This window comes from Chaetodon trifascialis, chromosome 14 (assembly GCF_039877785.1).
Source record: "Chaetodon trifascialis isolate fChaTrf1 chromosome 14, fChaTrf1.hap1, whole genome shotgun sequence".
NCBI classification, from domain to species: Eukaryota; Metazoa; Chordata; class Actinopteri; order Chaetodontiformes; family Chaetodontidae; genus Chaetodon; species Chaetodon trifascialis.
This window is the reverse complement of record NC_092069.1, coordinates 10,305,834-10,329,294: the sequence shown is the minus strand read 5'-3', so window position 1 is coordinate 10,329,294 and position 23,461 is coordinate 10,305,834. Positions and strand designations below refer to the sequence as shown.

Here is a 23,461-nt window from a genome sequence, read left to right as displayed (position 1 = left end):
AGCACGTCTTAGATTTTGACCTTTGCCACACACTCGATGCGTTTTCGGTTTTTCAAAAACAGACATCTGAGCTTGACAAATCTTCTCACAGGTCTGCAGCCTTGATACTGAATGCCTACCGAGCCCTTCAAAGGCTTCAGCAGCTGTGTGACATCTGTACTGTACATTATTACATCTTTACACCAAAAAAGTGCTGACAAAAGTGCATATTTACAGAGTGCTAAAAGGGCCAGGAAAAAGTAGAACCTTTGCAGAGCATCACAGACGAGTTTAAAAGGCAAAACATGTTGGCAGATAAAACAATGTGCAGTTCAAGGCCTGCCTTCAGATCTGATGAAGGACATGATGTAATACAGTACTTTTGGCTTGTGAAGTACCAGTGTGGAGACATTTACAGCAACTCTACCTGTACAGACAGCTTCTTCAAAGGGATGCTATAAAAAGATCCAGATACTCTGATGGTCTATGGCGGTCATGGTGGCTTATGTTTTTGGAAAGCTTCATTTCCATGGAGAGCTATTTCTTTTTTACAAAGCTACTAACTTTTTGTATTAAACGGTGGTGTTCCCCTACTCCTCAGTTGGTTAGATTCTCACCTCTTTCTACTTTAAATTCTTCACATGACATACGGATGCATGTTAAATGTCATCTGATTAAACATATGAAAGACAACAAGGGAATGAAATACTGACTGTGAAGCCGATGGTAACAAACCAAACTGAATACTGCGCTGTGTCACTTCCACCTGGTATCACTCCTTCACCATTTCATGATAAAATATGTCTTTAGCATAAAGGCTAGACAGGAAAGATTTTTGTCCAGTGTTGTTTTGTTCATAACACATTCTCTTCATTCTTTGTACTGGATTGTATGCAGTAACAGTACTTATTACTCAGTAAATAAGTATGTGAAGTGCGCTAATAATCAACACACTCTATTTCTCGCCTGAACCAGCATCTGCAAAGTCACACTGAAAATACACGGAAAAGTTTTTGCCACCGTTACTGTTGATTCTAAGATATCCTGCATTTTAACGCAAGCAAAAACAAACATGTTGATGTCAAGAAGTTGTGAACTGCAGCTTTAAATGCCTTTTTTTTTTTTTTTTTTTCAGAAAACAGAAGATCATTGGTTTCTCCAGTTTCCAGACACCCAACAAAGGTATAGTAAAGTAGCCATCATTTCAACAACATATGTAGTTTCCTTTGAGGGCTCCTTAAGGATCCGCTATGGAGGGATTGTCTGTCAGTACCTCCAACAGTCACATCTCAAAGTGACGATAGATGCTCTCCATGTAGCTCAGGACCCTTTGCCAGTCAGGACCGCCTGCTCTCAGCATCTCATCTACCGTCTGTGGAGCGAAGATTTCACATAAGATTATAAGCTCAAAATCAACCTGGAATCTGTCATAGTCAGATCAGACTTTGCTATAAAATGATGTGTGTTTTCTATGAAAGACACCAAGGCTTACCAGAGTTTGTGCGATCCCGACAGTTTCTCCAGTTTTGAATGCCAGGCTGAGATTCTCTCTCTACAAAGACGAATACGAACCCGTAAGTTGAACACCATAAATCACTTGGTCCGATTCGTTTAACAGGCAACGGGCACAGTTTCTACCTTGTTCTCTGGAGTAAGAGTGCTGTAAGGGATGTGCGAGGGGAGGTAGGTATGGTAGACAGCACAAAAGGCGAGACCATCAGCCCAGCTGCTGCTGAAGTTGGTGATGTCGATATTCTGCACAGCGAGAAAAGACAGAAAAGATTACAGTGCCACGAGGGAACCAGTCGGTTAAGCTGCAAAAGTCGATTGAAACTCCAGCGGGAGAACTACTTGGAGCAGGCATTTTTCACAGAATGGCTGAATTCCATTTAGCTGTTTCAGTTTAAGGGTCCTGCTATTGTACAGTGTATGCTGGCTTACTGTCACGGCTTACTGGGACACCTGAATAGAGCACAGCCATTGAAAATTGCATTAGCAACGCCTGTGCTTTTTCTGCAGTGACAAGTCTGTGCTGTGAAAAAGGGTCTACTGAGGTATGTAATCCAAAAATCACAACTCATTCGAGAGATGCTCGAAAACCAGAAATCTGACTTCATAGTGAGAATATAAAGAGCAATGAGACACCTCTTTAAGTCAGGGGGAAAGTCTGGCAGCGAGAGCAGACAAAATAATCCTGATCACGCTTAAACACTTTTATGTGTACAGTATGTATATAATCCACAGTGCATGATACAAAATGAAGCTTACAAACAGGTAATCATGGAGGACAGTAATGAACTTTCACTGTTTAGGTTTTTCCAATCAGCTGACTAAAGACCAGCCCCTCATTCACATTAACCAATCAGAGTTTGGCACAACCTCTGTGAGCCAATCGTCTTGTTGCTGTGAAAATTTTGAAATCTGTTCCCTTTGTTGCAGCTGTCAGTTGTCATTTCATCCTCAGACAGCCTTTGTCATCATTCAGACGATGCCAAAAGATGTGAAGCAGAACCGTAACGACAGTCTGAATATTCCTGATGACACGAACAAATGTAAAGAAAACAATGCTAAAGAGGAAGCTGCTTTTAAATGTTAACTCAAGACAAATGCATCAGTAGATCTGTTGTAATGGAGATGCAAATCCCTGCCATGCTAGGCTGATGCACCGAACTCAAACTGAGCGAAGTCAAGCCAGCACGTGTATGGAAAAGGGCTATCAGTGTCCACATGACATGACACAGATCCAGATCACATCAATCCAGACCATCCGGCCAGGCTAGATGTTCTAAGTTCTTCACCACAATCAGTGCAGGGACTCCACTGGGGGAACATTCTCGCACAACTCTCTAATCACCAAACACTCATCCCTCACAATACTTCCTCTTGTGTACACTACATCAACTAAATTCATTATTCAATAACTCTTTCAGTCCTTCTTCCAATTAGTCCATCCTGACTGAACCACACAAACGCAAGTTGTCAAGTATTATCTTCAATACAACATTAGCTGTTGCTTGGGAAAATGCTATTCAATTACTTGTATTAAATTATGGTTTAGCCTTTTAAGACCAGTGTAAAATTCTATGAAATATCACATAGTGCAGCCTTAACAAAGACAACAAAACCTTATAGCCTTGCGTTCGGCTCTGACACCAGCGCAGCAGCGAGTTTCTCTTCGAGCCTCCGTGGCGCCGCAGCAGCAGGTTGAAACCATCCTGGGACCTGACAACAACAACATGCAAACTGCTGAGGGCTTCAGATCTTTTCATTTAAACACTGCAAGAATTGCTGTTATCAGCTGTGGTGTTACATAAAAAAAAATCTTGTCACACAGCTGAAACATTAATTAACCCATTGATTCAAGTAAGAGAGGTGTTTTGGCTCCAATCCCATCCAGCTTTATGAGGTTGCCAGATAAATGTACTCGGGTCAAAATGGGTAATTAGATTTACACAGGATGTACTGTAGCAATCGAGCTGGTCTCTTGGACACAATGCTTTGTCTTGTGTGTGTGTGTGTGTGTGTGTGTGTGTGTGTGTGTGTGTGTGTGTGTGTGTGTGTGTGTGTGTGTGTGTGTGTGTGTGTGTGTGTAGACTCACTTAATGGGAGGCAGCTCAGTGAGAGCAGAGTTGTACTTGTTTAGAGACTCCTCACGTTTTCCTGTAAAGAGAAGCAATCATACTTCATAACTCAACAGCATGCTGTCATTCTGAAGGCTCATGCTAACATGAACTACTGCATGTTTAAAGAAGCATTAACTGATTTTTGACCACTTGGGGACAGCAGAGCAAGCTGTAACATGGATGTTCACTGTATGAAGGAGTGCATTAGTTAGCAAACAACTCCCCGTGTATCGTATTCTGCAGGTGCAGAGAAACACTGGCATTCATTTGGACTCGAGTTTCCAGGATTCATTCGTCTTCAAGCTCTGTTTTGGTCTCCAACAAGGGTCAAAACAGTGAGTTGAAAGACACTAAAAGGCTCTGTAGACCTGAGGGGAACTGCAGACAGAGGCAAGATTACAGTATGGACAGTAGGGACATGTCCCAATCAATGACAAGGTACTGCTAAATAACCATCATCATTCAACTGATGATATTTTAAAACAGAAGGTATTTGCTCATTTCTGATCATTGCTCAGACAACTTACATACTGTAACTTTAACCAAGTTACATAAGCAAATACATACTGAATGAAGCCAACATGTTGCCAAGCGAAGCTATTTGTGTGTTAAGATTTGTGCATGTGTGCATGTGGAAGAAAAAAGAGGTAGTACACACAAACACAACTGCGCTTATTAACCATTTGATAAAACATGTCTCCACCAAATTTCCAACCAAACCTACGCCCTTGACTGCAGAGTTGGGTAACAACTACCTGTGAGCTGTGATTATGCATAACCATGTGAGTCATTGTTTATAAGAAAATGCTGATTAGTGCAGCTTTAAAGGCGCCCTGTGAAGTTTTCTTGCAAACAAACAAAGGCTAGGTTAACATTCAGTCTTTCTTACCTAAATGCATTGTGTGGATACTTGAGGTCTAACAAACATGTTGAATACATTTCCTCCCTCGTGCAACATTTGTAAGCCTGATTTCAATATTTTCAAACCCACATTGTCTTTGGTGGCACACTGGTAAATTTCCTGCCACGTAACCGCCCTCGATTATCTTGTGTGTCCTTGTGCACATGTGCAATACAAACAAAACGGGGATCCACTTGTAAGCGTAGCTGGTGGTCAAAAACTCCACAAGGGACCTTTAACATTTTTAGGATAAAAGTGGTAAAATGAAGAAACAGCCGTACCACAAACACAAGCATACTGTGACACATTGTACACAAGCATTTTGTACACACATACACACACCTGTGTCAGTGCTTGGCCTGCTGTCCTGCCAATCCAGAGTTCTTTGGCCTCTTAGTTGCCCCAAGTTCTTTAAAACAAAGACAGTTCATTCAGATTAAGTCAAAATCATTACGTGAACAGCAAACCATGGATTAAGTGCGTAAGCATTCCTGTGGCTAACAACCAAACCCTGACAAAGGACCTTCAACAAGATAACGTATCTCACCTTGTTTGTAGGGCCAAGTGTTAAGGCAGTATTGGACTGGGAAGTTCCATTCTGCATGGCGGGGGAGTCTGAGGAAGCAGGTAATCTGGACAGGCTCCTGCAACATTACAGCACACAGTGAGGAGAGCAGACCCGTTAAAGCAAACCATGCCTTTCATGCCATTTTTTCTGCAGCAGCTGTTTCACTTTGTAACAGCTATAGATGAAGTGCTTCAAGCTGTCCTCAAGTGGCCCTGTGAAGGCCTGTGGTTTGAGTGCAAGACAAAAAAGAAAAAAACAGAAACCACAATCACAGTCCTGACCAAATTTGGTGATTGGTATCCATTGGTGACTGCTACGTCACAGGCAAAAAATGTGAGAGACAAAAAAGAGGCTTTGTTGTGAAATATCTGACTGAACGCATGATTCGTTAATGTGCTGGAGAAATGCTATTTGTTTTCGTATATTCACCCAAAAAGCACAGGGTCGAACAGTTTATCTCACCTTGACCTCTCTGTGGTTACCGTCCGTCGCGTCTCGCCGGATCGCACCTCCTCTCCACTCCTGACCTCCTCATTGGTCACGTTTCTCAGGTAACGCTTGGTCACACCTTTGCAGCCTGTTCTGGCCTCCTCGCTTGCGACATTCTTCGTGAATTCATTGTGACTCCTGCTTTCCCTTGCTTCCCGCCCCGCCCTGTACACGCCCCTCTCCCTGCCCCTCTGGGTTCCTTCTTTGCCTTCGGGGCTGTTGTTTGGTTCTCCATGTGGCCTCTCTGGTTCCTGACATGGAGCCTGTGTGAAGGCAGCCAGTCTCTGCCTGCTCTCCTTTAACTCCCCTCTCAGGGTAACCAGTTGCATATCAGCCTCCTTCTGCCTCTGCTGGGCAGCAACCAACTCCCTTTCGACATCCTTGTGCGCCGTCCGGAGTGCAGTCAGCTCTTCTTCTGCCTCAGCTCTCAGGCGGTCTGCCACCGACACTGCCACCTGCAGGTCAGCCTGGAACTGCAGCCATTCTCCACGCTCCGTCTGAAGGGGAAACAGTAGTTGTTATGTGAAGAATATCAGCCTTGACACATCAACTCATACAGTCTTGCGGAAAGCTGGCTGGTGGGATTGCCATTCGTTTTGTGGGCATTTGGTCACAAACCGATGTGGGTGCGAGGTGAAAAATTAAAGAAGAAGAAGAAGAAATGTACTTTATCACACACAGGTTAGTTGCACACATGCTTCCGTGAAATTATTTTCTCCACCTTTAACCCATCCTTGGTCTGTCCTTCCCCCGCGGCAGACCAGGAGCGGTGGGCTGCCAGCTGCCAGCCGACAGCGGCGCCCGGGGACCCAACTCTGTATGTCACCATTGGTCAGGCAGTGATCTTCTTGCATGTTTTTAGTGAGGGTTATTTAAGGAGGATACCCTGGGTGAACACAAACTCCTGGGTGAATGTAAACTCCACACAGAAAGGCCCCCATTTTCCTCGAGCAGCAGGCACTGAAGGCATGGTGGAGGACACGCCACCAGCGCCCACAGCGGAATTCGAACCGGGGACCTTCTAGCTGTGAGGCAACAGTGTTACCACCTGTGCCACCGTGCTACCAAGGATCACCAACATTATTACAGTTCATCCTGAGCTGCTGGTGTAACTGACAAAATTTACTGTTACAAACCCTCTGAAAGACATTTCTTCCTATTCAAATTTACCTCCGGCTCCAGATCAATAATACAAGCAGCTTCAGTTTTCATCACTCTACAAACAGAAAAGTCACGCTGCTACACTTTGATAAACATTATTCTACTGCAAATCATTTTCTACAATAACTGAATGCAAAACATACAAAAGATTAAAACTGGCATTTTTGAACCCAAACCGGTATGACCGCCAAAAACACAATGAACCCTCAGCAGACAATGACTATAATCAAGTGAACAATCAAATATCCATTTGAGCTTCATTAGGAGGGTTGAACTGAACTGAGCAGCAAGCCTCAGCAAGCAGAGGGGAGTGGAGTCAACTCTAATGGGGCAGAACTGAATTGTGAGCCAAAAGGTTTTGCTCAAAGTGTTTTACTGATGTCAACATCGACTAAATGGGAATATGAGTTCAATTATATGAAAAAAAAGGCAGCAAACAAGTCTGGACACATACAGAAAAAACAGATTGAAGCAACATTTTGGGAGCATTGTGAAACTGCCTCCTGTGTCACTGATGACTCCGTTTCACATCTTTGAGGATGAGTGACGCAGAAAAAGTTTTCAGGTTTCATTCTTTAAGAGCGATGTCACCTCAGACATGCACAAACACTGCCCCACACGTCAAAAGACGCACTCGGAACCAATGCAGCGAGACGGTAAACGATACCAGATCATTAAAAAGAAAAAATGTTGAGCAACCAATATCATAAAAGGATAAAGGGAATGAGTAAGGAGGAAAAGGAGAGAGGTAGGACAATGAAAGTGGTTGAAATCAGGCACGAACTTAGAAACTGCCTGTGGAGCAATGAGGCAGAGAGATGTGAGGGAGCGCTAAGGGGCGGAGGGGCCTGGAAGCTTGGTAATTATAGAAGATGAAGAATGGATGAAGATGTGGAGGAGGAGTGGATATCTGAGCCAAGTCACCCCCTCTTATGACCAGTGACTCAAGACCACAGCTGGACCCGATTACACTGAATACACACACACACCCACCCACATATTCCCCTCTTCTCTCACACACGTACACCTCATTTATTCTTCTACCTCACCACCAAACCACACACATCTACACGTTCAGGGTAAGCTGCACACTCTGCCTGGCGACATGGGTCAAATGTATGATAGGACAGATCTCTGTTGGGAAAAGTTTAGACTGAGTAACACTGAAAAGCCGACTTGGGTCTGGTCTTCAGAGAGCCTTAGTTATCTGGACGTGGACACTCCAACTGGAGCGTGTCTGTATAAGGAAACAGGAAGGGGCACTCCTCAGTCACACTGAGATAAGGGTGTGCACTGTCAGTCTTAAGACACACACACGCATACACATGTTTGTACTCCCTCAAGAGTTGACCTAGTGCCCCACTGCAAGACCAGATGTGGTATCCAGCATTCATAGGCGCACACACAGCTACACTGTTGGTGCACATGTGAGTTCCTGACAATACGTGGAAGGCTCAAGCACACTTGGAAATTGTATCTGTGTGTGTATGTGTGTGTGTGTCCAACCACCCGTCCTTAGTTCACCTCCACACCCAGTCTTACTAATACATACTTGGGGAAACATCCCAGCTCCGTAATGGTTCTTCTCACCAGCTTTCCACAGCCTGTGGTGTGTTTTCAAAAAAGTGGCTGAATACACCGTTACACCTATTAAGGGACATTTCATTCCCTCTTCAGCAGTCAGACACACACAAAATGGCCAAATACCCCCCAGCTGGCACGTGAAAATGACTTGGTAGAGCTGACAAGTTGCATATCTAAAAGTCCTCAGGCATCAAAGGAAAGGGTCCCGAGTCACTGTCATTTACTCTGCACTGCAAATTCGACACAGCATGCACACAGTCCCCTCCTCCAACCCTCCCATACACAATAAATCTTCATTTTATTTTCATATTTTTTATGTGAACAGCCTCGGTGGCCTCCACATACAGGGCCTTTTTTGAGTCTGGCTTGGTGGAGCAGCCTCGCGAGGAGACAATAGAGCAGAAGGAACCTGGAGATCATTCCTGGAAATCTCCGGCAGCATTCACCTGGAACTGATTCCAAAGCAGTGCTTTGAGATCCACTAAATCTCTGGGAGAGAGGGAACACAAATCTGACCAGCCACCCCCACACACACACACACACACACACACACACACACACACACACACACACACACACACACACACACACACACACACACACACACACACTACCCAGCAATGAATGGAGTGTTTTCATTTTTGTTGGTTAAGACAATTGAACACTGGTGGTGCACATAAGCACAGACAGATGGTACACTGGATAACATGCTTTTTAGTTTACTGCACATTTGGTAATCATGAGTTTTCTTTTCAGAATTGACTTTAAGAAACAGATTATGACTGTGAATAAAGAGAGACAGAGAGGAGAATTTGCAAAGTCAAGGATGAAGACATCTGAAGAGGCGTGTAGGAAAGGCTTAGCTGACAGAATGTGCATGGAAGAATAATGGCTACTTAAAGTACATGGAGAAAAAGGTCAAAAAACAAGGAGGTTAGGGGCTAAAGAAAAAAGGATTAAGCAACTTGGGGTCAGATGAAAAGATGCATGAAAGTGAAAGAGCAGACCAGGAGGTGAGGAAGCGAGGAAAAGGAGGGGTGGGGAGAAGACAGAGAGGAAGGGAGGGATGGGAGAGAGAGGAGCATTGCAGCAAAAGCTGGAGGGTAATTGTTTTGAGTTCTTGTGCTCAGGGAGGAGCGGTCAGCCCTCTGATGGAGAAAGAATGAAGAAAAAGGAGAGAGGCACAGCGAGGGAAGAGGAAGGAGGTTTCCCTCTGAAGCTAAAAACCTACTGCACCAGCCAAGGCTTTCAATGCATCTGTATGCGTTTGTGAGCCTTCTGTCTCACGTGCAGCACACACACAGAAACACATGGCCAGTCAGTCACTGGCCACCCCACCACACCGCACAGCACAAAACAAAACAAGTTCTGTCTCCTGAACAGCCGAATGTGAACCCCCTCCTCTGCACTGCACTCCCCTTCCCCGGCTCTCCACAAAAAGGCTCCCAGGACAGCAGAGCAGACTGAGAGGGTTCATAAAGTCGAGCTTTGCTAGCTTATATCGCCCTATCGAGGGCCCATGTAAACACAGTGTTGGATTGCCCCTGACTTCTAATACACGGCTACCCCTCAGTGCTATACCACAGTCTCTCTGAGGTTTAGCTGGCCTGTGCAAGGCTTGTGCAAGACCTTAACGCTATATTTCCAGGTCCCTGGGAAAGTAGAGGAGAGAGGAAGGAAAGGCAGGAGGGAGCAGGGATTGAATATCAAGTAGAGAAAGAGCTGACACCAAGGAAGTGTGGAGTAGAAGAGCTGGGGTAGACTTGTTTGCAATGGAATGAAATACACTGAAAAATAATTCTGATTCTCACAGAAGGTAAAATAAAAGAATGATAGAAGCAAGGATAGCCACGGGGGGAAGAAAAGAGATGGGTCGAGGGAGGCGCACTGGAGGTCATACTCCAGCTGTTGTAATCTGTGGCAGATCTCAAGGAAGCTGGGAGCCTCTGGCTACAATCCTCATAAGGGAGGGTCAGGAATTGGAACCAACGACTGACAGGAAATTACCGCAGCATATCACCATCCTCATAAGAGCATGGAACGCCTGAGCAATAGGACTGAAGAACGCTTGGAGAATTTCTATTATTGTGTGTCGTTTATTCAACTTTGGGTTTGGAGCCTAATAATGGGTCGGTCCAAAACAGCTGGTGGGTCCCTTCTGGACAAGCATCCTTTGCTGGAGTCCAAGGAAGAGAAGGAAATGTGTGTGAAGGAAGCCTAACTTTTTATCTCGTTTTAAATAATATCTGGAACAATGAAGGCAAAAGGTGTCCCGCTAACGGTTAAGACAACCATTAGCAATTACCTCTGTTCAACTGTCGGACAGAAGATGATCTCAATGGTTTCCTTCTTTTGGGCCTCTCAAGAGAAGCAGAGGACAGGAAGAGCATAATTAGCAGAGCTGCAGCTCCCAGCGGGACCTGTTCCAAGGTCTATTGTGACAGGAGGGGACGGTGGAGGGTGACAGGGTGTGTTATGGTGTATGGTGTTATCTCCTGGACGAAAGGTCACAAGAACTACTCTTGACTGATGTATAATTGAACTTCCTGTTTACTTTGTTATGCTTATCCACATCAGTCTATGCTGGCAAAAAAACCCTGAGTTTTTTCATGTGTGAAAAAAGGGACCAAAGATATCATTTTAGAGGGAAATGAAAGACAAATTTAGAAATGAGTGCTCCAAATCTACAAGCTAAAGAAGGCCGAAGCACTTCCTCTGTCAGTGTGGTCCCTAACTGACCACTCACAAAGCCCCACTCCTCTTGGTTACCATTAGCATGTCCGTCGGCACAGCATGTATGCAGTTACCACTCACATCCAAGTCATTTTTAAAACAACATCCTTCGTTTCAGACAGGAATTTCCAGCTGACTCCTTTTAAAACGAGAACCTCCTGAATGAAGCCTTAATTATGTTCTCAATGGGCACATATATGATACTGTGCTAAAAGTCTAAGGTTAAAGCTACAAGTCAGAGCATTTAGCTATCAAGCTCCTCTCCTGTGGAACCATCTTCCAGTCTTTGTCCGGGAGGCAGACACTGTCTCTACATTTAAGAGTAGGCTTAAAACTTTCCTTTTTGATAAAGCTTATAGTTAGGGCTGGCTCAGGCTTGTCCTGGACCAGCCCCTAGTTATGCTGCTATAGGATTAGACTGTCGGGGGACATCCAAAGATACACCGAGCTCCTCCGTCCTTCTGTCCCTCTCCATCCGCACGCTCTCATGTCCTACCACGGCGTGTTACTAACTTAGCTCCTTCCCCGGAGTCTCTGTGCTTTGTCGTCTTGCAGGTTCCCATGGACAGTGGCTGAATCTGGATTGTGGATTTCAGCTGCATCTCCTGCCTTGGCCCTGCCTGACATCCACTGCAACTGCTACTGCTATTATTACATCCACTGTCACTGTTACTGTGACTGCATGTCTGTCTCTCTGTCTCTGTCTCTGTCTCTGTCTCTCTCTCTGACTGCTTTTCTGTCTGTCTGTCTGTCTGTCTGTCTGTCTGTCTGTCTGTCTGTCTGTCTGTCTGTCTGTCTGTCTGTCTGTCTGTCTGTCTGTCTGTCTGTCTCACTCTCCCTCTCTTGCTCTTCCTCTCTCACCCAACCGGTCGAGGCAGATGGCCGCCCACCCAGAGTCTGGTTCTGCTCGAGGTTTCTGCCTGTTAAAAGGAAGTTTTTCCTCGCCACTGTCGCCAAGTGCTTGCTCATGGGGGAATTGTTGGTTTCTTTGTAGATAAAAGAGCTTGGTCTGTACCAACTCTATATGGAAAGTGTCCTGAGACAACTTCTGTTGTGATTTGGCGCTATACAAATAAAATTGAATTGAATTGAATTGAATGTCTTGTATTTATGCTTTTGGAATTGCTCTGTACGCAGAGAAATCCCAAACTGGACAAGGATACGGGGTCTACTTACAAGTGCTAAGCTAAGACTGGACAATCACTGCTCAGGGTTTAGCAGACGCTCCTACATCATTAGTATCACACTGTGCATGCAGCCGAACACTGGCGAAGAAGAAACCGGCCAGAATATATTAAAAAGCAAACAACCTTTGTGGCACATCTCACCTGCAGAGTACTCTTCAAACTCTCCACTTCTGTCAGTAGATGCTTCAGTATCTCTGAGGGAAGGATACAGAAATGTCAGAAGACATCAGATGCATATCAAATACGAAAAAATGTCGCAGAAATAGATTTGCCCTTCTCAAAACAGGAAACGTTAGGCGCACAACGAAATGAAAAGGTTTAGTGATCAAAGAAAAATTCTGCCAGCATGAATACTATTTATCAGCAGTATATGAAGTATATTTAAGAAAAAAAAAAAGAATACTTGCCTGCTGTGTTCGTGGTCCCGTCCTGACTGGCAGTGATACCCAGTGTTGTCCTACACTCCTCCAGCAGCTTCTCCAGCTCCTCGTCCTGGCTGTCCCCAGGTTCATGACTGGGTAGTAAAGACTGACTCAGACCACTGTCCCTTTCGCTCCAGGTCTGTCCCAAAGAGCTGCCCACCACAGGTGAGGCGCCACTCAGGGAAGAGGGGCTCTTTGTAGGGCTGCTGGCCACAGTCTTTCCCTGGGAGACCAGAGTCCGATGGACGGAGGTAGGAGGACCCCCATTCCTCCCCAAAGCTGCTTGTCCTTTAACCACAGTACTTCCTGGCTTGTTGTGCACCAGGCTAACTCCAGGGCTGACGGTGGAGCTATTTGAGCTGCCCGGTGGATGAGGCCTCCAGTTAGGAGGGGGACTGGAAGCAGTAGGAGTGGTGCTGGACTGTGCCTTTTTCCCACTGGATGTGAGGAGTGGGACAGGAGGCGGAGATGAAGCTGGGGCTGCAGAGGAAGGTAGAGGTGAGGTAGGGGGAAGGAGCTGGGGGACACCGGACATGAACGCAGGCCCATCACTCTGCGGAGATGCAGGAGGAGTGTGGAAACTGTCCCCATGGACCCCTAGAGGAAAAAAAAAAACACAGATGTCACTGAGGTGTATGTGTAAGCTGCATAATGGACTGCTATCAGCCGGTTCACAAAGTCCTTCATGTCTTAAACTTCTATTAAAACAGACAAATGTGAAAACAGACTTCTAGGGTTAAAACTATGCATGTATGTCATTCTGCAAAATGAAGGTCAAACATCTGAGTGAAGCAACCATAAAGCCGTTTTGAGCGGAGAGGGGCTTTAAAGTTATGAACAAGTGTGACAAGTCACAGCAGAACAGATCACAAGAACTGACATAGCAGCTCAGGCATGGACAGAATGAAGGAAAAAAACAGATTAGCAGTCATGCTGGCAGAGAAAACAACATTCACTGAGGTGACCGAAGCAGCGAGGCCCTCATTAGCCAGCAGACATCCAGACCATGCCCCTGAAGATGAATGCTTTCATAGACATTCCTCTTGGACTGCTCATTCACAATGTTGCTGCGACACTCATTCTCCAAATTCAGGAACTCGCACAGAACACAGAAGACAAATGTTCACCACACACAGACCAATTCTGCAGCAGTCGGCCACAAATCTTTCCAAACTCCTCCCAATAACAAAAACACGAGTGACTTTTACTTTTTGGCTCAGCACTCCTCGCCCGAAACAGCACGCCACCAATAATAACTGAAGAAACGACGGGAACGGCTGGACATCATGTCTTCCTTCTTTTCTTTCTTCCTTTGCCTTGTTTGGACAAAAGCCTTGCGGCTAGCATCACGACTGGGTTTTTTTCTCAAATGATGTAAGAGCGGCAGTCGAACATTTGCAGCTATACACCACCTGCTGTAAGGCCAAATCACTGAGAAAGAATGACGGGATTGTCTAATAACTTTCTCACGCCACCCCTGCTTTTTATTTCTTCATTCCAAACCTTAATGTGCTCGTCCAACCATGGGCACGGGTGGCAGATTGACTGAATGGGACGGAGTGTGTGTGTGAGTGTGTGTGCGTCCATTGACGTCTCTATGTGTGTCAGATAGCATTAGGCTTCCTATGATTAATCCGCTGCCCTTGTGCTGAGCTGAGGAATTCTGCCGATTCATCACAGCTGGCCCGGCGGGGCCAGAACGAATCACATAGGGACGAGAGGAGAATGACCACTCACTGAGCAACACGCAGGAGGGCTGCCAAGATTCCTGCTGCCGCTCAGCGCACACACACACACACACACACACACACACACACACACACACACACACACACACACACACACACACACACACACACACACACACATAAATATGCACAGACTTTCTGTTTGCCTCTCCTTTTGCTGGCTTTCATACAGTCTCTAGCATCCCTCCTTGTACCACATGTATCAGAGCCTGAAGGTGGCTTGGCTCTGAAAACATGGAGGCCAACAAACCCCCCCCCCCATCACACACACATACTGCTAGGCGTCTCTGTGTAGTACCAAATATTTAAAATCCCATTTCTGATCGCAGAGCCCGAACAAAGGCGATTCAAGAGAGGTTATCTGACCAGAGCTAGTTTGAAAATAACAAGGAATTGCAGGCTCATAAGTGTGTGTGTGTGTGTGTGTTTGTGTTTTGACCTACCTGTGGGTGCATGGCCGTCCTTGCTGGAAAAGTTGCCCATACTGCAGTAATGGGGTTTGGGCCACTGATGGGGCCCTGCAGGTGCTTGCTGCTCTTTCACTCAACTCAGAAAAGTGGCACTGTGGAGGTGACCTACGCGCACGCACGCACGCACACACACACACACACACACACACACACACACACACACACACACACCACGGCATCCAGTAAGATGATGGATGAAGTCATGCACTGTTATCCAGCTGAAAAGTTTTTCAGTGCCTGCGCCCCTGTGCAAGAAACCTTGAGTGCCTTAAAGTTCATGGCAGGCTGAGGGAGGTTGAATGCTGTTGAATGTTGGGAGAAAATCCGCCTGTTTGCACAATCAGGTTTGATCACAGGGAAGAGAAACGGGACGCTTCACCGTGACCACATGTGACAAAGCTGTCAGGCTTACAGTAAACGCGTCTGATGAGAATCAACTGTAACATGAGATATTAGAAATCCAGCACAAACGATCCAGCTTGATTAAAACATCGCCGCAGACTTTAACGCGCAATGCAAACTTTTACACACAAACCCGAATCAAGCGCGCGCCCAAGAGTTCGAAAACGTGCCGAGAAAAGTCGCTTAACTTGTCGCTCAGTACGTTGAAACCCACGCATTTGACTTGAAGAGCAGTGAAAAGTGGATACAAACCCTTGAAAGCGGACAAATAGATCCCCGGTCCTTTTGTTCGGACTTTGCTGAACTCTCCCTCTCCACGCTGCTCAGCCGAGCGCGCAGCTCCGCCGTGCCTTCACCGCGCGGGGGGACTGACACACTGACAAATGCAGCGGCGTTTCTTCAGAGCAAAGTTTAATCCGTGCAAAAAAAAAGTTTGCAGAACAAAACATCTCGGTAAGAAGATAAAAGCTGATTTTAAACCGTATTGAAAAGATTTAAAAAAATAAAAACAAAAAACAAAACAAAACAAAAAAACCTGTGGACATCGATGACCGATAGCGCCGATAACCGCTGCTACGTCCACTGGAGGGCACAGTTAGGCTGCGTTAGAGGAACCTGTTGCCCCTGAAAAGTGTGGTGGCCCCTCTTCTCTCGACTTATTATGAAGCTAGCTCACAGGCCGATGACCCACTGACCTACTGTGCGAGACACCCCCAGGCTGGAAAGTCTAATTTAACTTTATATCTGCATTCAGCAGCCAAGATAAAATATATTCCAACTTTGGCACTGACAGTTTTGGTCTGTGCAGCCAACAGATTATATGAATTTTAAAGATGCTTGTGAGTGCTTTAAACTGAAGTGGCATGTTTTTGCTCATAAATTGAATTGCTTGTCTGATTACTCTTTGGCATTCATTTTTATTATTTGTATTTCATTGTGTCTTAAGCAACATGCACATAACACACTCGTCCAATTACTGGCAAAATAAAATAACACTTAAACAAAAAGTTAATGGAACTTATTTCCATTTTAGTGGTCTGCTGTGCCTCTGCTACCTTACAGATTTAAATGGGCTGTGACTTGCAGACTTAATTAGATATTACTCATACAAATAGCACATACACAAAAAGGCTAAGTACATTTGCCCAACTCTCTTTCCTCCATTTCATTTATTAAAAAAAGTTTTTACTCCTGTTTTTAAAATTCTGAGTATCACAGGTCATCTGCAAACTGTTCCACAGCTAAGCTTCACTCAAGGATAGTTTGACTGTTCGTATTAGACCTATGCAGGTCTTTAGTATGCTGAAACACATTTAAGTGTTGAGTTCACTGGCGCTTAATGTTATTTTTGGTCTTGAGACTTAAAATATTTATTGGTGATTGCAGCATGTGCAGAGTGTGAACAGGTACTACAGCACTAACCCTGTTTAACCAGATTTCACAATTGAAGATCGTGATTTTCTTTATAATTACTGTTTCCAAGTGCAGCTGAGAAATGATTTACACTAATACAAAGATGACCCATGGCGTGAAACCTTTGCCCAATACTGAAGGTTTGAAATCGAAAATCTACATGACTCAGTGATTCAAGTGTGCCTAATCTCTTCAAGCCTACTTACAGCAAAACAGCATGAATTGCACTTTGACTAAAAACATATTTATTTCTCGGTACAAAAAGCACAACTTCATCGCACAACGCTGTACAAAAACAATCTGACCCACAGGTGTGACTAAGTGCAAAAATAGAGCAGCATGTTTGCTAAATGCTTTTATTTCATAGATCTCATCCAACATCTTTTCATTGAATTATACTGCTAACAGAACAAATCTCTCCTTCAATGGGCAGCGCTGAACTGGAGTTTGCAGACATTTACAGAATGGAATGAATGAGCAGTGTGCAATGTGACGGCCACAACAAGCAAACAGATGAAGACTGCTTTATTCCAATGGCAAACATGTATTCAGATATTCTTTTTTGGCAGTGGACTGTCTCGGCAGTTCTCTCTCATAAACTCTACAGTGCTGAGTGAAACAGGAAGTTTGCTGCAGTGAGGAGGCAAGCTCTCCCTCACTCTCTGATTTAGATCAATAGGTTTCCACAGTGCTCTGTGCTCACTGTGCACCACTGCAGTGTAGAGAGAATCCATCAAAACCAGCCAGGTGCGTTACACAACCTGCAGCCTCCACCCACATTGAATCACACTGATGGAAGTGAAATGAGTGTGACGATAAAATGCAGTACGGCGCCAGCATGATAGGTGCTTCCAGGTTGGATTTTGAAACAGATGAAGAGTATATTAAATACATATCTGATTCAGCTGTTTGCAAAAAGAAAAAGTTTTATAACGCAGGTTTACTGTGTATTTTTCCATCAGACATATCCTGTTGTTTTGAGGCCATCACAACCCCATTATGGAACTGTTAACGCTGTCAGTCTCTGTCTAGAGTAAGGTGACCAATTGCTCAGTGTCTGGTGCCAGTTGGAACCATTAGCCCCCTCTGCTGAGTGGATCATGGCCATTTTGTCGGTGACCTACTGTGCTAGTGTTTGAGAGGGCCACTATTAGGGCTCTAAAAACTCCCAACCTGCAACAACTAGCTGCTGATCCAGTTTGGCAGACAGACAGGGATGGCTGTTCAACAATGAAAAACTGGATTGCAAGGTCCAGCTGACCTCTAAGGGATGAAACACTTCATCCTCCTTTATTAAAACTTTCCAGAATACAGGTGAAGTTTCTCCTCCGCCTGTCCCCTGTTTGTGGAGAAATAAAATCGCTCACTCACAATATGTGAAACTGAAAACTCCACATTAAGTAGAAATTCATCAAACTAAGAGGCAGTAATGATAAAGACAGTGTGACCCTGTGTTATCCATAAGGCACAGCACGCACTCTCAACCACACTCAGTGTCTCGCCAAAGTCCCTCCTCACTGCTACATTTTTGGTGTAAACACAAATGGAAACACCAGTCCCATGATCTATAAATTCATGGATCACAGTGGGACAAATGGTGGACCCTGCAGGGGGAATGGTACAAAGTTAAGATGTACAGGGACTGTCTGCCTCTCATGAGCCCTTGTCTCTAATACCAGATTAGGTGAATGACTGTGTGTGCCAGGGATGATTTTCCACCTGGAGTAATCCCCACAGAGGACACAGGCTTATCCAGGAGAAATCACCCGTCTACCTTGCCCGCCTGCCACCCGCAGCGTCTCAGGTAAATTAGGATTCATAATCCAGCAAGGTGTTTGTGTTGTTTGCACGACTTAACTTTCTCCTGTTAGAAGTTTTCGATCAACAAATTAGCCCTACCACTCTGCTCCGCTTTCAGCACTCTGACCAAACGCTTAGAGAATTAAACTTTTCCGAACACAGGAAGCACCAGTCACTGAGCCAGCCCTCGTCTTCCGCCGCTGTCACTTGATTGACAGCCGATGCCAGACCTTGGCAGCAAACGCCAAGGCTTGTTGATGGACGGCACCTGCTCCTCCTCAGAGGAAATCAATTGAAGTCATGGGCAGATATAGGCTGCTCAAGCACTTACACGTGGCCGTCTGCCTGGGGAGGGAAGGGGCGGCGGTGGGGCCGCAGAGAAGAGGGTTGCCAACCATCTGTGTACTGTGGGCACTGCCAAGCGTCAGTCCCTTTTTAGGCCGTGCCTCAAAAAGATTCACAATGTCTCCAAATTAAACATGTTTGTTCCTTCAAGCTACATTCAGCGACAGTCTTTGGGAAGTTCCAGCATCATTACGTATTCATCCAATCATTCATATTGCTTAGTGCCCTCTCACTGAATTAAAGCCTCTAATATTAGTGACTAATTGATTCAATCCAAGAGCGTTTAAACTATTTTCATATGTCTTGCGCTAGTTACAGAATTCATTAGGAGACATCCAACTTCCTGCCAACATAAAGGTTGAGGTCAGTCAAATATCCACACTTGCACATGATCAGAGAGCACATGGGCCGCATTGGTGCAATGGGCCGGCATAGCTACAATCTTAGATGTGCATAAGTGTAGTGACTGGAAGTCAACCTGTGATGTTGACCAATCTATATCCAACCTAGCATCACAGGTCATTTCAAGTGAACTTTCTGGCCCACAAAGGAGGGAGGTGGGAACTCCTGGGTGGTCCCGGCCCGGCGACTAACATCCAGGATGGGGGTCCGGTGGGCTGCTGCCACCATGCTGGCGTCAGTGTGTGTGCCAATCAACTGCAGCACACGTGCAGAGGGCCTGTGGTGGAGGGCCAACTGCCTGGAGCTGTAGCCACACATCCCGATCCCCAAGGCCCCCAGCAGCATAGCCATGCCGGGCACGGTCTTCTCAGCTGGAGGCGTCACAGACACATTATGGTAGGCCTGGGTCTGAAAGGGGAGACAACAGGGAGTGGAATGTGATCAGAGGAATGTTGGATTTCTATGGTATCATGTGAGACGAATAAACTGCATCAGCTGCGATCAAAGCAGTCCAGAAATAATACAAGTTTCTGTCAAACAGTGATCAAATAGTCATGATATGTTAATGTCCAAATTCAATGCATGGATGCAGACCAATTTTAGGCCTATAAAGCATGAGAGGACAGCGCGCCTTGCAGCCCTTTTTCCAAACATTTGTCTGCATCACATGAGTGAGCTACAATATGCTCACCTCAGCCCCCGCCCCATCTAGGCCTCCCACCAGTCCCAGAGAGATTAAAAACTCATCTTCTCTCATTTACCAAATCGCAATCTGTCTCTTTTGACAAACAAAAAGCTCGTCTGTTTTGCGACATGGGCAATTTCCTCAGTGGGCCCTTGACAATCATAAAGAGTATAGAGGAGCAAATAATAGAAACTTCATAGATTCTAATGGAGCTGTGTCACAGACAGTTAAGAAGCTATTCCTGTATTTCACTCACCCAATTCCCATTTCCATTTACAATGCAATGGACTGTCACAGCCTCGGATTTCTCCATTGTTTGTGGTAAATGTCACCAAAAAGGTGATTGTGTTTTGTGAGCTAAAACAAAAAGCCTCCTATAGTGACTGGAACAAACTCATATCCATAGATGGTGTGTATATAATATAAAGTATAATGTGATAGTTCTGTATTTCACCATTTTGAGACAGTTTGACTGAAAAACTGACTGCAAAATGGCAGCATAAGGCTCAGTGAAAGCAATCTGCTGCATGCGCTGTCTCTGTCTATAAACTTTTGTACGTACCCATAAAACCAGTGTCTCGCAAACACTTCATTACATCATTGGCTGCTCTCAGAACTGTCAACATTATTTCATCTGCCACTTTCTTCCCCTCCTTAAAGGCCAATAGAAACAGAGCATGCCAAGCACGGAGTAATCCCAACTTCAAATTCAGGACATTGAGAGGGCTTTCGGCCTTGCTGCTTTTAAAATTTTTAATCAAAACATTTTGCAATAAAGTGCAATCCGCTAATACAAACATCATAGCAAGCACCTTCCAATGACTCAGCACTTTGTGTTCCTGCAACCCAGACAGCTTTAGTGGCACGATATATCTGAGAGTAAAAATTACAAATCCAAACTAGTCTCACTTTACTGAGTGAATGTTCACATTTACATAAAAAATGAAATATTCAAAACTGCTCAAACTCACCTGCAGCAGCCTGATGTAGCCTGGAGTCAGTCTCGGGAGTCTGAAAAACATTTTGCTTTCCTGTTAAATCAGCAATGAGTGAAATGCCAGCTAACACTTGGCTCTCTCTCTCTCTCTCTCTCTCTCTCAAGCTCCTGGCTTCCCAGGAAGGGAAACGAAGGGTGTGTCCCGGTGTGTGCTTGGACTCTTCAACCTGTTCTCAGCTATCTGATGCAGGACAGTCTTGCCTGTCCTTATATCATCTCCTCCCGTCTTTACATAACAGACAGTCTGCAGGTGGTGTGTCTAAGGGGATTACAGGAGCTGGCACACAGGAACAAAGAAGCCGGTCTAAACAGAAGGAAGGCTGAGTGGAGGCTGGGTCATGCTTAAATATGACAGTATACTGACATTTAGCTGAATCATATTGAAATCAAACATGCTGTGCATATTGTTTTATAACTGTTGTGTACAGTAATAAAAAAAATGTATTGAGATTATCTTTTGGTTTATATGTATTGCATAAAAGTGGGATGTAGTTCATTATATTCATACATTTTGATATATACTATACTTGCAACATCAGTAAATACAACAATCTAAGATATTCTTATTATTTCTATGATTCCCTAAAAAATAATATCTCATCATATATGGTGAATGTGTGTTTGAAGGGAATTTGACATCAATTTACCTTATTCAGGTAAAGTACATTAACATCAGGTGTGAGTGATTTCTTACTTCAGCAGTTCCTCTAATGGCTATATACATAAGGCGCAAGTCATTTGAAGTCAGAACCACTTGAATCCATTTGAATCTGCCAGGTGGGATGATTTGGATGTTTTTGTGTTGATGTTGAGAATGGCCTCTCCTGCCATGTCAGCAAATTCCTTTAAGCTTTAATATCCTTCCTGGCCTGGGGGTCCTCGACTCAGAGTGAGGTCTTATAATGAGGTAGCTGTGCTGATAACGTCTCTCTCGCTGGAGAGGAATTCTCTCGAGTGAGCAGCCAACAATGACCTTTTTCTCATCTCTGGTAATAGGACCCAATTCTGCCTCTCAACTCATGCGTCCACGAATAATCTCAGACTCTGGCATTAAGGTGGCAAAGGCATGAAGCTGCTCAAACTCGTGATGCCTGCTGGGTTTTATGCACGAAAAGGAACCGCGCGGCATTTGTAGCACCAGAGCAGTAAAACTATAACTATTGATGACTTAATTTTGGGAAAATATAAAACAAGGAAAGTGAAACAAAATATAAAAAAGGCCGAGTCTACATACTAGCAGCTCTGTGAGGCTGTTGAGCTCAGAACATAAGTGTGGACCTCGTGGTGGCGCCACAGGAAACATCAGCAGGTAGGATGCATTATCAAGTAACCAAGGAACATTTTGTGCCAATCCATCAACATTAAAAACATTTACCTGCTGCTTTACCTCACCAAAGTCATGAGAATTCATCTTCTGGGCATTTTGGATATCTGTAACAAATTTCATGGCGATCTATAAAACCGACATTACATGCTGCTAGCATGGCTAAAAGCGCTCCGAAAGCACTAATGATCGCCTTCATGTTATGTTACATAAGCATGTCAGGCAATGTGCTCTCTGCCCTTATTCTCTCCTCTGGCTAATGTCTGCAGAATGAGCCCACGAGCTTCCATCAGACACAACACCTGCTGTGTCAGACCGTGAATAGAGGCCACAGATGGCGCCTCTCATGCTAATTGTGCACCACCATAATACCACACACAGACACAAACGCGCTCGGAGCTGTGTGTTACAGTGTACAGTATAACGTGATGGCATCCACTGGTGCATCCCAGGTCTGCAAAGACAACAGTTCCCGTAGGGCCTGAGCTCCCTTTCAGGTCATTACAATGGCACTGTCCAGCCGAGATAATCTCTGCCCTTTGCCTGAACTCATCTTCTGGCATTGAGCTGCGGGTAAATGTATTAGAATAGATTATCTCAGGTGTAGACATGTATGGCGATACGGAAAGTTAAGCCACTGACGCCTTGGGTGGTACTGGTTCCACAACACACTGTGTTGCTATATTGAGTGGACAATTGGATAAGGGCAACAAGTCGGGATCATGTAAAGAGACGAGCTATAGTTCTTTCATCATCATTCAGGCTCATGATGAAGATCTGCTGAGACATCATTAGCATCATCAGTATAACCTCCCTGAAGACTTATTAATTAGTCCAGTGCAGTTAGGTGAAACAGCAAATTTGAGAAGGCACGTGGAACAGCAGCTTAGCGAAAGATTGATTTGGGGGAGTGTACTGTAGATAATTGAGGAGATGTTGGGTTAACTGGCTGGGTTTAAATGTCATAACATCTGCAAACAGCACTGAGGCTGCGGCAGAGTTGACATTTGCTTCTCGAGCAATTAGGAGGTCAGATAGGAGGAAGAGTGTTAATACCAGTTACATGTTTGATGTATCTGAGCTAAATAAAAGTCTAACAAAGAGGTGAGGTAGGCAACAGCTCAGTCGTGGTGGGGAGAAGGATTTGCCCTGATCAGGATTAACTGCCTCCTTTCTTCTTGTATGATATACTGTAAGGCATGAAAATAGATTAGACAAAGGCACAGAT

General features: G+C 44.8%; 2 protein-coding genes across 2 annotated transcripts; both read right to left on the bottom strand.

Annotated features, from left to right (window-relative positions):
* Positions 1 to 543: 543 nt before the first annotated feature.
* LOC139342313 (cytospin-B) lies at positions 544 to 15,706 on the bottom strand. Its single transcript, XM_070979366.1, has 12 exons — positions 15,520 to 15,706; positions 14,839 to 14,970; positions 12,633 to 13,244; positions 12,367 to 12,419; positions 5,534 to 6,057; positions 5,051 to 5,147; positions 4,846 to 4,912; positions 3,579 to 3,639; positions 3,105 to 3,201; positions 1,618 to 1,734; positions 1,472 to 1,531; positions 544 to 1,351 (listed from the first exon to the last, which is right to left on the bottom strand). Exons 2-12 carry the CDS (start codon positions 14,876 to 14,878, stop codon positions 1,262 to 1,264), a joined length of 1,818 nt encoding a protein of 605 aa, XP_070835467.1. The 5' UTR covers positions 14,879 to 14,970; positions 15,520 to 15,706; the 3' UTR covers positions 544 to 1,261.
* Positions 15,707 to 16,908: 1,202 nt separating this feature from the next.
* On the bottom strand, positions 16,909 to 20,998 carry LOC139342318 (uncharacterized). Its single transcript, XM_070979374.1, has 2 exons — positions 20,884 to 20,998; positions 16,909 to 19,635 (listed from the first exon to the last, which is right to left on the bottom strand). Exons 1-2 carry the CDS (start codon positions 20,932 to 20,934, stop codon positions 19,345 to 19,347), a joined length of 342 nt encoding a protein of 113 aa, XP_070835475.1. The 5' UTR covers positions 20,935 to 20,998; the 3' UTR covers positions 16,909 to 19,344.
* Between the last annotated feature and the right edge of the window lie 2,463 nt (positions 20,999 to 23,461).

Bases quoted from the DNA above. Each gene is read 5' to 3' on its own strand.
- LOC139342313 (XM_070979366.1), bottom strand. From the start codon at position 14,878: ATGGGCAACTTTTCCAGCAAGGACGGCCATGCACCCACAG. The intron at 4,913-5,050 runs GTGAGATACGTT...TTTGTTTTAAAG, and splicing joins CACTTGGCCCTACAAACAAG to AACTTGGGGCAACTAAGAGG. The intron at 3,640-4,845 runs GTGTGTGTATGT...TTCTCTTTACAG, and splicing joins CAGGCCAAGCACTGACACAG to GAAAACGTGAGGAGTCTCTA.
- LOC139342318 (XM_070979374.1), bottom strand. From the start codon at position 20,934: ATGTTTTTCAGACTCCCGAGACTGACTCCAGGCTACATCAGGCTGCTG. The intron at 19,636-20,883 runs GTGAGTTTGAGC...CTCCCCTTTCAG, and splicing joins GCTACATCAGGCTGCTGCAG to ACCCAGGCCTACCATAATGT.